The following is a 12417-nucleotide window of genomic DNA, read 5'->3' as shown; positions in this document are numbered from 1 at the left end:
TGTACCAATAATTTTCTACACAATTATTTAACTTTATTTTTACTTGATATGAATTATGAAGGATAAAATAGAATTTTGGTCCTATTTTAATTTTTTGGTTAAGTTTAAAAAAATTTACTTTGTTCCCCTAAAGTGTATATATATATATATATATATATATATATAGATAGATAGAGGTTATAATTTCACCGGTGTAATACTTAAATGTGAATTTTGTAAATCTAATTGCTAGATTGAAAGTTCATAATTACACCAGTGTAACTTTTACTAAGTATTACACCACTCAATAACTTTATATTAAATATGAATTTATATATCTAACCGTTATATTGAAAGTCCATATCACTTTATATATTTATATCAAATTTTATTAAAATTAAACAACAACTTGAAGGTAATCCAAGTATTTAGTATATTTTGAAATAAATATATTACGTCAATTTTTTATTTATAAGAATGAAGTATTAAATCATCTCGGATTAATATATAAAATTTTGTATATATATATGATATAGGAGTAAAGAACTTTATAACATTTTTTTTATATCGATTTATATCATTATAGTATCTCTAGAACATATAGTTCATCTTTTATCCTTTGAGCTTTGACGAGCTCTCTTCTTCTCAACTTTTTTTTTTTAATATTTTTTATTTTTCTTTTTTCTCTTCTTCTTCCTCCTCTTTGTACTAGGTTATTTATTTTGTATTATTACTATTATTATTATTATTATTATTTTAATGGTTAAATGTTAGTTTGCAATAAATGATATTTAATATTAGTTCAACATTAAAAAAAAATCATAATTGCATTAAGAAATAACTTTCATTGATCAAATTGTATTAGTTTTCTATGTTCAATTTTCAATTATGCCACTTGGTACAATGTGTTTTGTTTTATGAAAGAAACTATTAGAATCGACGTTGACATTTTATAAACTATAAGTAAAACAATAAATTATGGTCCTTTAAATATAAATATATTTCATAAAAAATAAACATGTAATTTTAATATAAAAAAATTGTACATCTTATCATATTAAATACATAATATATTTTTAGAGGAGTGGATATGTAATAATAGTGTGTACTTTAGTTCTTTTTATTTTTAAAACAATTTCTTCAAGTATTAAGTACAAATTTTATTAAGTGTTATTTTTTTCTTCAAGTATTAAGTATGAATTTTATCAAGTATATTATATCATTCTCTAAGTTTGATGAATTCAAAAATAAATAAATAAATTCAGTGTTATCGTTTAATATAAAATTGAATGATGGTTGTTTTTTTTTTTTTTCACAAATAAAAAGAATTAAATGGCAGTTAAAATACGAATATACAATCCTTGTTTTAAAAATTTTAAAAAATATAAAATAAATTTAAGGTGTTAATGTTCGTACAAAAATAAAATAGAAATTATTTTTTATTTTTTAAAATATAAGAGATTTAAAAAAATTAAGTTATATTCTGAATTAGAGATCCTAAAGTAATTGCACTTTCAACCTATGCTCACTACCAGAGCTCTAACATATACAGAAATCCAGAACTTATCCATAATATGCTGTTTGTCGAGTATTGTAAGCCTCAAGTTTTCAATCAAAGTTGTTTTAATTTTAGTTTCAAGTTTAGGGTCAAGATGGAGGCTATAGAGACTGCAATTGTGATTTGTGGAGCATCATAATTGCCAACTAGTCCCACAAGACGGAGACAACTATAAATATCAATTTTGCATTCCCACTCCGCCAAAGTGATACTATACTATATGGCATTGGACTTATGACATATGCTAATTTTTTCTTTTTAAGTTAAAAAAATTGTCTCTAAAAAAATAATGTAGAAAAAAACTCTTCAAAAGAGGAAGATAGGATCTTTTTTTTTTTTTTTTTAAGTAAGAAAATGCTTTTTTTATAAATAATTTAGACTAACACATAAAAGGAAATCAAAAAATTATTTACTTTACTAAAATAACATCTATTTTTAAAAAGAAAAAAGGCTATTATTTTAAGAAAATTTTTAGATGCAATTGATTATATATTTCTACACTGTTTCCCAATTAAATTTAAATTTTGACTTTCGTGATTAGCGAAAAAAGAATGACATTAAAATTCATCAAGTTATTAAAGTGAAGATTTGATTTTATTTAGAGCTTGAAAATACTTGCATAACTCGGCACTTATTTAACACCAACACTTTTATATGTTGAAACGTTCATAATACGATAATCATGTACATGCATTAATTAGTAAAAAAAAAAGTTTTAATCAATAAAAATTTTCTTTTATTATTTAATTTATTGACTTTTATAATAATTAATTTAAAAAATTAATAAAATTAGTTGTATTAAAATTTATTTAAATAAATTTCTTTTGAAACACTTATATAAAAGAGAAAAAAAAAAGAAATGAAAATATAAAAGAAAAATAAAATCAACTTTTTCATAAATCAATTATCAGTTTATGCACAAGTTATATATATATATATATATAAGAAAAAAAATCTACAAATTAATTTATATATAAGTTAATTTTAATCTAAAAAAAAGTTGTTTAACTTTTTATATACATATTTTTTTATTTAAAAAAATTATCCAAACATAACCTTAGTTAAAACATAAAAGTCATTTAAAATATTTTTCTTTTATTTTCATCATTTAAAATTTAAAATCATTATTTTCATCCTAAGGCTATTTTAAGGCACATATATGCCTAAAATTTCATAGAAAGCGTGTCTTTTGTGAACGTAAAATATATTGTTATATAAATCTTCTTTTAAAAAAATTGATAGACATAATTTTACTAAAAAAAAAAAATATTTTTTATGGGGATCTTGCTGTTTCCTATCTCTCATGTGAAAATTTTTAGTCAAAAACTTAGTTAAAATTATTGTGCAAGTTAGATTCCTGAAAATGATTTTTAAAATGAGGCTAAATTATATTTTTGTTAAATTATTTTTAAGATTTAATTGCATCCTATTATTTTAAATGATTTGATTTCATCTTTTACTTTTTAAAAGAATGTTTAATATTGGTGGTAAACAAAAGAATATTTAATATTATTTATCTATTCTAATTAACACTAAAATATTAATAAAATTATATGAAAGGATAAACATTTCATAAAAATTAGATATGTACGTGATAGGATTAATATTTATCAGTGCTATGGTATATATCTTCTTTCTCTTAGTCTTATCTTATTCTATCCTAACTGTTAAACGGGTGATTAACTTTGGTTGTGGTGAGTGGACACTGAAAGCAAAGACTAGTGCATGCCCTTCATATATCTATTTTGTTATTAGCCTTCAATTCATTTTAATTACTTCACAACTTTAGATATCACTGCACTGCGTATGCATGGTAAAGCTAGGTAATATATATAATATTTCACTCTTAGATTTTATTATCAAAAAATATTAAATAATCAATCCTTAAATATTAAATATAAATTTTTATCTTATACGATAGTGTTTTTAGCATTTTTTTTTTCAACAAGAAAATCTGTAAAAACTTTTTTAAATTTTTATCTAATTCGATTTTTATTTATCATAATTATTTATTAATTAAATATTAATATTTTAAAATAAAATCAATGAATAAAAAAATTATAATATAAATTATTTATCATAAAAATAAAATATATTATAAGTTTAAAAATATTTATGTGTACTTGTTTTAAGTATAATTTATATATTTAAATATAATATTTTTATATATAATTTATTTTAAATTTTAATTATATTATATATAATAAACATGTCTATACAAACTAAAATACTAACTAAAAGAAATTACCAAACTTTAAAGTGATAAAAGATGGTTTTTCTATATAAGGTAAAATTTGAATAAAATTGTTTGAGTTGTCCAATATTTATCTTGTTTGAGGTTGGGGTTGTATAAAAAGGAGGACTTCGTGTTTCATATACACAACTTATCCTATTTCCATTTTTTTTAAACATATCCATTTAAAAAAATTTCAAAAGAAATTACACTCATTTGGTAAAACAGTCGGCTGTGGGTTTTGTCTATTTGATTAGTAGTAAACAACCTAAATATTTATTATACAAGATTCATAACACATACACACAAGGCTTTTTTTTTTTAAATTTAATATTTAATTTCGTTAAGATGCATCCATTGATATGTTTCTAATTAATTTTATTTTCATTACAATATTGATGGACCAGTGAATGTAGTATAATCTTAATGAGTGACATTGTGACAAGTGACGAATATTTTAATTCCTTCCAAATATTTAAGGAGAAACCTGTTTTTTCTACGAGTAACTCTTATGATGAAGTTATTGAATTTCACTTAATAAATTATAATTTATATTAAATTTTAATCAACTATTGAATTAAAAAAAAATTATGAAGTCTACAAATTTTTGTCCTAAGACAGAAAGTGAATCGAGTTACATGCTTTGTCTTTTGTCTTGTAGTGACTGCATATGGAACAGATTAACAGAGAAGAGTGACATTTATTGGGTATTGTTGTTTTGGAGATAATCACAAGTCAAGCAGTGATAACGAGGAGTCAAGAAAATATTCACATAAGTGAATGAGTTAGCTCCTTGATCGCGAAAGAGGATACCAAGGCCATTGTTGATTCCAGGTTAGAAGATTTTGATAGTAACTCAGCTTGGAAAGTCGTAAAAATAGCAATGGCTTGTATTTCTCCAAAGCCAAGCGTAAGGCCAGTCATGAAGATGATAGTGAATGAACTAATGGAGGCTTTACAAACCGAATTAATTAGCTCGAACGAAACACATTGATGCCGATATAACAAGAGATTTAGCTGAATTATTCGAACCAGACATTATGAATCTGGACACCGAACTTACCATGTCCACGTAAAAGATAAGAAGAATAAAATAATGTTTTAATAGACAACGAATTAATGTTTGTTGAAGATGGATATAAGTTAGGTATGTGATGTAGCTTCCTCTTGCGCAATTCCAGAATGGGATCAAGCGAAGTGATGTTGCATGTATAATAAGAAGTTTATTAGGTGCTTTACTTGCTCGTATAATTTGTACAGTGATGATGCTTGTATATAAATGTATGCATGTGCCACTTAGTTTGGAGTTTGGTGATTGCATGTATTTGTGCGAAGAGATCAGCAAAAAACATAAGAGGATTGAAAATCAGTATTATGTATTTTCCTTGGATAAAATTTATAAAATAAGGTATTTATTCTTTGTGCTCATGTGTGAATGAACATTGTCCCCCAGTGAATACTCAATGTGGTTGTCTTATTTTTGTTTTGTTTGGCAATCGCAACCACAATCTCTGAGCTAGTCAATAGTCATCGTCTGTTTCTTGTGTGGCAGCCTGGAAGGCAATATTTTCCACATTGACTTGACGATCTATAGTGTATGGGACAAAGTGTTACCTTGTTAAATGGTTTGGGTCGAACACCAGGACACAGGTTTAGCTATCCTCACATTGACTACGTTGCCTAAGCACAATTCCCTTTCAACTCCAACTCACAACATGGCGCTCCTATATCTCTCATCTTGCACATTCTCCATCACTTTTTTCGTTGCTTTTCTAGCTGCTCTACTTATTCAAGCTCAGGATCAATCAGGTTTCAGGCTAAACCAAAACTTCAACTTCATAGTCTCTTTCTGTTTTTTTTTTTTGCTCTAAATACTTCATTGTATCATTATTTAGTTAAAGTTTAGCTGAAGCCTTAAGTCCCATTGCACATATACGCGTTTTTATGTTTTAGGATTCATCAGCATAGATTGCGGAGCTCCTGCAGATGCGAACTATACCGAGTCCAATACAGGCATTAAATATATTTCAGATGCAAATTTCATAAATACTGGCGTGAGAAAGTCAGTAGAATCTGAACTCAGAAATCACTATCAACATCAGATGTGGGATCTCAGAAGCTTCCCGGATGGAAAAAGGAACTGCTACAAAATAAACATCACAAGAGGCACCAAATATCTGATTCGGACGTATTATTTGTACGGAAATTATGATGACCTAAACAGGCCACCACAATTTGATGTTCTTCTCGGGGCTAACTGGTGGGTTACAGTGACTATATTGAATTCATCCCGTTCCTCTTCCAATGAAATCATACATGTACCTTCTCTGGATTACATACAAATCTGTCTGGTTAACACAGACTATGGGACACCATTTATATCAAGTATAGAATTGAGGCCTTTGAAAAATGATACTTATGTCACTCAATTTGGATCATTGCAAAGTTACTCCGTGTGGGACATAGGTTCAAATGAAAGCAAAAGGTGAACTTATACTTTTGGGTTAAATCTTTTGCATTAAAAAGATTGATACTATTGGAACTTTTTTTTTTTTTTTTTTTTTTTGTCACAGGTACAAGGATGATGTATATGATCGTTTCTGGGTAGCCTCATCAGCCCACAACAATGCCTGGACATACCTAAATGTTTGGATTCCTGCTGGTTCTTTAGGGCAGAACGATTACCAACCGCCAACTATTGTCATGAGCACTGCAGTTACACCAGTAAATATCAGTGCTCCATTGAATATAAGCTGGATGCCAAACGATGAAACTGAGCAATACTATGTGTACATGCACTTCACGGAGATTCAAGTGTTAGAAAAGAATCAGACAAGAGAATTCAGCATCACCCTGAATGGAAAGCCATGGGCTCAAAATTTGTCTCCACACTACCTGAATGTTACCACTATTCTGAGCACGTCAGCCATCAGTGGGAAAAATATTAACTTTTCACTTGAGATGACAGAAAATTCAAACCTACCTCCCATCATCAATGCCATGGAAATTTACAGAGTAATAGACTTCCCGCAATTAGATACATTTCAAGAAGATGGTATGCCAAGAAAAAATATGTTTCCTCATATCTCAAATCCATTTCTCTGCTTCACACTCATATACGTGATCTAAATTCCTTTTTTCAATTTTTTTTTTTTTTGCATTCCATAAAATAAAAAATAAAAAAATAGTTGGTGCGATTGCCACCATCATGTCAGTTTATGGGGTGACAAGAGATTGGCAAGGTGATCCATGCGCCCCTGTAGCCTACTTGTGGGATGGTCTGAATTGTTCTAATCCCATAAATGATTCCCCAAGAATCACAACTTTGTAAGTCGTGCTTCTCAAATTAATATAATAGCTTTATAAAACTGGAATGATAACGTATATTACAATTGGTTGTGAAAAATAGGAATTTATCTTCAAGTGGATTATCAGGAAAGATAGACCCTTCAATTTCAAAGCTCATCATGTTGGAGAAGTTGTGAGTATTTTTTTTCCCACCTGATCCAATAAATTATAACTGATGAGACCAGAAAAACCCTCTTACATTAAATCTTTATATTCTTTCTGCTATGTACTTGTGTGTCAATAGTCTTTTGCTACTTGTGTTAAGATATAAAATACATAAAAGGGGCAAGTTATTTGTTTTCCAGGGATTTATCGAACAATAGCTTAAACGGTGAAGTTCCTGAATTTCTGTCTCAATTACAGCACTTGAAGATCTTGTAAGTTAATTCGTCATTTAATTGGAAAAACTATATATGTGATCCTCTGTATCAGAAAAAGAAAAGGATACTATAGTTTCAGTGTTTTGCAGAAACTTGGAGAAGAATAACCTCTCCGGTTCAATTCCCTCTGCACTTGTTGAAAAATCAAAGGAAGGTTCCCTCTCACTAAGGTATGAATCTAACTAAAAATTCTCAAATTCAATAATTCATAATATGGTTATTTATGATTCTGGTACTAACTAGTTACATTTAACGCGGTTTTTGGGATGATTTGATAGAGTTTAGCACTTATGAATTAAAAATATTTCCATAAATGTTTTCAACCCGATCAAAGAATTTGAGTTGTGCTTCAAAAGTTAACAGAAGAGACAAGGGTTGCTCCCTATTTGTACACTCTTTTGGCCACATTACCCATTAATATGAAATCTCCATCATTCAATAACAACTTATGAAAACAACTTGGGACTTATATGAAAGTAGTTCAACCGCAATTTCTCTTTGCTTATGAAAAAAACTTACATATAAATGTTTACATGATGAACATTTATTAAAAATTTAATTAAACTGGTGATTCACACACATCCCTGGTCCAGCTTTTTGAGATTCTCTCCCCTTAAAAGGAAAATTTGTCAAACACAATTTCTGAAAATCTTTTAAAATTTGTTTTTATTTATAAAAGAATTTTTTTTAACTTCTCATGTTAAAAACAACGGTCTTACCTATGTTTTTCCATTATATTTGAACCACTGAATATCTAGTCACAAGCAAAATGAATTAAAGTATCTACTGAAATTATGTATGGCTTGTATGTTTACTGAGACTTAAAACATAAATCTTCTGTGATTCCCATGCTAGTGTGGACCAAAATCCACATCTATGTGAATCTGGTCAATGCAATGAGAAGAAAAAGAAGAACATCGTTACGCCCTTAGTAGCATCAATAACAGGGGTATTGATTCTTCTCGTGGCCGTGGCCGTGGCAATATTATGGACACTTAAAAGGAGAAAATCAAAAGGTAAAGCTGCAATCATAAAAGATTCGTATTTTTTATTGATGATTGCCAAAAATATTTATTCCTAACATGTTAATTTTCAAAACTATTGTAGAAAAATTAACATCTTTGATGGTAGAAAGGGATGAAAAACAAATCCCAGGACAATACACACAGCAAGATGATTCAATACGGCAACCCAAAAAACAAATATATTCATACTCTGATGTCCTTAAAATCACCAACAATTTCAATACAACCGTTGGTAAAGGAGGATTTGGAACAGTTTATCTGGGCTATATCGATGACACTCCGGTAGCGGTGAAAATGCTTTCCCCTTCGTCTGTTCGTGGTTATCAACAATTTCAATCAGAGGTAATTGTTTAATCACTTTACATTAGGTTTTTGAATTCACCCAACTAGTATAATAATATGGTTGTGATTTTGGTTTCTAGGTTAAAATTCTAATGAGAGTTCATCACAAAAATTTGACCTCCCTTGTTGGTTATTGTAATGAAGAAACAAATAAGGGTCTCATATATGAGTACATGGCTAATGGAAACTTGCAAGAACATCTCTCTGGTTAGTTCCCAAATAAAATTAATTAATTTATTGTTAAAAATTTGCAAATCAATTTCCAAGTAGTTCGTATGAGTGACTTCTAGTCAACACAAACCAACACGTATAGGATGTTACAGAAGTTGTTCGTGCAGGTAAACACAGCAAATCAAAATTCTTGAGCTGGGAAGACAGACTTCGTATAGCTTTGGATGCAGCCTCAGGTTAGAAAGTAAACTTCAAATTATGTGTTTTTGACACTTATGTTAACTTCTCTTTCCCATTTTCGATGTGATTGCCATAAATCTTATCTCAGGATTGGAGTATCTGCAAAATGGTTGCAAGCCACCTATAATCCACAGAGACGTAAAACCTACAAACATATTGTTGAATGAACACTTCCAGGCAAAATTATCTGATTTTGGTCTATCCAAAATTATCCCAACTGATGGGGGATCTCATGTGTCAACTGTTGTTGCTGGTACTCTAGGTTATCTGGACCCTCAGTAAGTACTTCAATTATTATCTTATCCATCATTTTCTGTGAAAATATATGGCAGAAAATAAATTGGGTTACATGATTTGTCTTGCAGCTACTCCATATCCAGTAGATTAACAGAAAAAAGTGATGTTTATAGTTTTGGAGTAGTTCTTTTGGAAATAATCACAAATCAAGCAGTAATAGCAAGGAATCAAGAAAAGGGTCACATAAGCGAAAGGGTTAACTCTTGGATTGCGAAAGGGGATATCAAGGGCATAGTTGACTCAGGGTTAGAAGGAGATTTTGACATTAACTCAGCTTGGAAAGCGGTAGAAATAGCAATGGCTTGTGTGTCTCTGATTCCAAACGAAAGGCCAATGATGAGTGTGATAGTGGTTGAACTAAAGGAGGCTTTAGCAACAGAATTAGCTCGAACAAATCGTAGGGGTGTGGACCCCAGATATGCAGTGGAACCTGTCACCGTGAATTTGAACACTGAATTCATGCCCCTAGCAAGGTAAATTGATAGGATTAGCTTTAGAAGGGGCAGAAGAACGAAAATCAAGTAGATTAATGATATTAGAATATTATATAACATATTTTTAATTTTCATAACACTTGTAAGGTTATTGTGGTAGTTATTTAATTATAAAAATGTACCTTCTAAATTTTTGAAGACATAAATAAAATTATCTTAGTCCTTATTTTATTTTCTTCTAGCTCTTATTGATAAGTGTAATTGTTATAGCCTTCTACATAAATGGTTACCCAAAATAAGAATAATTGAATAAGTGGGTTGAAGGATGGAGATGAGTTAATGAAATCAAGCGGTACAAAGGGAAGTGATGTAGTTTGTTTCACGGATTAAAAATAAATTAACATTTTAATAGGTGCAATATACAGATAAATTTATTATATATAATTAAAATTTATAATAAATTATATATATATATATATATATATATATATATATATTATATGAACATATAAGTTATATTTAAAATTAGTATATACAAATATTTTACGAACATATAAATTATATTTTAGATTTATGATAAATAATTTGTATTGTAATAAAAAAGTATTTTTATTTATTGATAATTTATTTTAAAATATTAATATTTAATTAATAAATAATTATAATAAATAAAAATAAATTTAAATAAGAAGTTAAATTTTTTTTATAAATCTTGGTGAAGAAAAATTCCTAAAAATACTTTTGTGCGGAGTAGAGGCTCGTGTTTAATATATAGGGACTAATTTATGAGAATGTGAAAATAATAATTAAATTTCTCATATTTGTTATGAGTTTTGAAAAATTATTCTATGTATTGTTGATTCTCAAAAATGCCTTCCTATCATGTTTCTTGTTTTTTTTATTCTTGTGTTGAGGGTGTCTGGGATGTGATGTTCCTATATTGAAAGTTACATCTTAAAACACATTTGCAACTTTCTTTTTTAATTATTTTTATTTAAATTATTTTAAAATTTGAAAATATTTCAAGGAATGTTAAAATATAACCAAACATATTTTTCTAAAGATACTTCAGAATAACATTCCAATCGAAATATTCTTGAAAATATGATTCTCATAAATGCAATATAATACTTTAAAACAAACACCTCCTAAGAAGTAGGTGTTTCACTTTGTTGGTAAATTTTTGCAGTGATATTTGTATTAATGCTACATTTTCCCACATTTACATTTTATTTTTAGTACCAAATGACAATATTGATGGACCATCACACAGATATTTCTTCTTCATCTTCGACATCCTTATATTTATTTATTTTCTTCAAAGATTTAATTTGACATGCAAGATTTGGTTTAACAATAACTACTATGAGCAAATGTTAGGCAACAAAAAAGAAGTTAAATTATTGTTTTTCCTAAAAATTATTTCTTTATGAAAATTTGTTACTCAGAAAATAGTGTTTTTAAGTATTTTAAAAACTTAACTATTTCTAAAGAGGTTTAGAGTAAAATTATTTTCTTAATTGTACCAATAATTTTCTACACAATTATTTAACTCTATTTTTACTTGATATGAATTATGAAGGATAAAATAGAATTTTGGTCTCATTTCAATTTTTAGTTAAGTTTAAAAAAATTTACTTTGTGTGAGACCCATAGCTGGTAACACTTTTTCCCCTCCAAACTCTCACTCAAAACCCTGCCATTTTCACTCTCTTTTCCCATCCATTCCCTTTTGGCTAATCTCATTCTTGTTGCTTGGATTCAAGGTACTGAGTAAGTAATCAGGAGCTTGCGGACGCACGGAACTCTTCTTTCATCTTCCTTCACCATCTCTTCCAAGTTTCTCCTTCCTTGTGCCTCCCGGAGCTCGAAAATTTTGAGACCAAGGTAAGGGAAGCTAGTGATTTTCTTCTTTTGTTGTTGTTTTGGCTGTGGATGAGTTCTAGAAACTCTTTAGATGCTTATTGATGGTTGAATTCGTGGCTGTGTTGAGTGAGAACTTGTTTTTGGGGGTTTCGGAGTTTTTGAGAAAATCTGGGGAAATCCTTGATTTGTTGTTGCATGTTGAAAAAGGTAGTATTTTTGGGTTCTTGGATGGAAATGTGATAATTTGAACCGATTGCATGTGCCTAGGAAGTTGATTTTTGCAGGTTTTGATGAGATTTTCGAAAGTTGGAGGGTTGCTGCTGAACTTCGCGTTGAGCGCTGTTCATCGCGCTGGGCACGTGGCCACCAGGGGACCCCATTTGGCCAAGCTCGCCGGGCGCAATGATGAGTGCGCTGGGCGCGCTTGAGAACGTGGGTCTCTGGTTGGCCCGTGCTGGGTGTGACTTGGACTACGCTGGGCGCGATACTCGTTGTAACTTGATTTTGGGTTCTTGAGGCTGCGCTGAGCGCGGCCCTTGTCGCG

General features: G+C 29.2%; 1 protein-coding gene across 3 annotated transcripts; it reads left to right on the top strand.

Annotated features, from left to right (window-relative positions):
• The first annotated feature begins 5218 nt into the window (after positions 1–5218).
• LOC114916506 (putative leucine-rich repeat receptor-like protein kinase At2g19210) lies at positions 5219–11795 on the top strand. Of its 3 annotated transcripts, none has more exons than XM_083065111.1 (14): positions 5219–5579; positions 5724–6255; positions 6344–6825; positions 6959–7097; positions 7180–7251; positions 7424–7495; positions 7588–7668; positions 8354–8514; positions 8606–8865; positions 8946–9072; positions 9204–9272; positions 9365–9554; positions 9642–10046; positions 11774–11795. In XM_083065111.1, the coding sequence occupies exons 1-14, from the start codon at positions 5393–5395 to the stop codon at positions 11778–11780; spliced, it is 2784 nt and encodes a 927-aa protein (XP_082921237.1). In that variant the 5' UTR covers positions 5219–5392; the 3' UTR covers positions 11781–11795. The 3 variants fall into 3 exon arrangements, with proteins under 3 accessions (XP_082921237.1, XP_082921236.1, XP_082921238.1); XM_083065110.1 differs by having other exon boundaries at positions 9189–9272; XM_083065112.1 differs by lacking the exon at positions 11774–11795 and having other exon boundaries at positions 9642–10238.
• The last annotated feature ends 622 nt before the right edge of the window (positions 11796–12417 follow it).

This window comes from Cajanus cajan, chromosome 10 (assembly GCF_000230855.2).
Source record: "Cajanus cajan strain Asha chromosome 10, NIPB_CcT2T_4, whole genome shotgun sequence".
In the NCBI taxonomy this organism is placed as follows: domain Eukaryota; kingdom Viridiplantae; phylum Streptophyta; class Magnoliopsida; order Fabales; family Fabaceae; genus Cajanus; species Cajanus cajan.
Note: the sequence above shows the minus strand (reverse complement) of the source record. Positions and strands in the feature narration are given on the sequence as shown.

What these genes read in the sequence shown, in the direction of transcription:
- LOC114916506 (XM_083065110.1), top strand. Translation starts at nt 5,393, where the DNA reads ATGGTTTGGGTCGAACACCAGGACACAGGTTTAGCTATCCTCACATTG. An exon ending in GAAGGTTCCCTCTCACTAAG is followed by an intron (nt 7,669 to 8,353) that starts GTATGAATCTAA and finishes TTCCCATGCTAG; the next exon opens with TGTGGACCAAAATCCACATC. An exon ending in CTTGCAAGAACATCTCTCTG is followed by an intron (nt 9,073 to 9,188) that starts GTTAGTTCCCAA and finishes AGGATGTTACAG; the next exon opens with AAGTTGTTCGTGCAGGTAAA.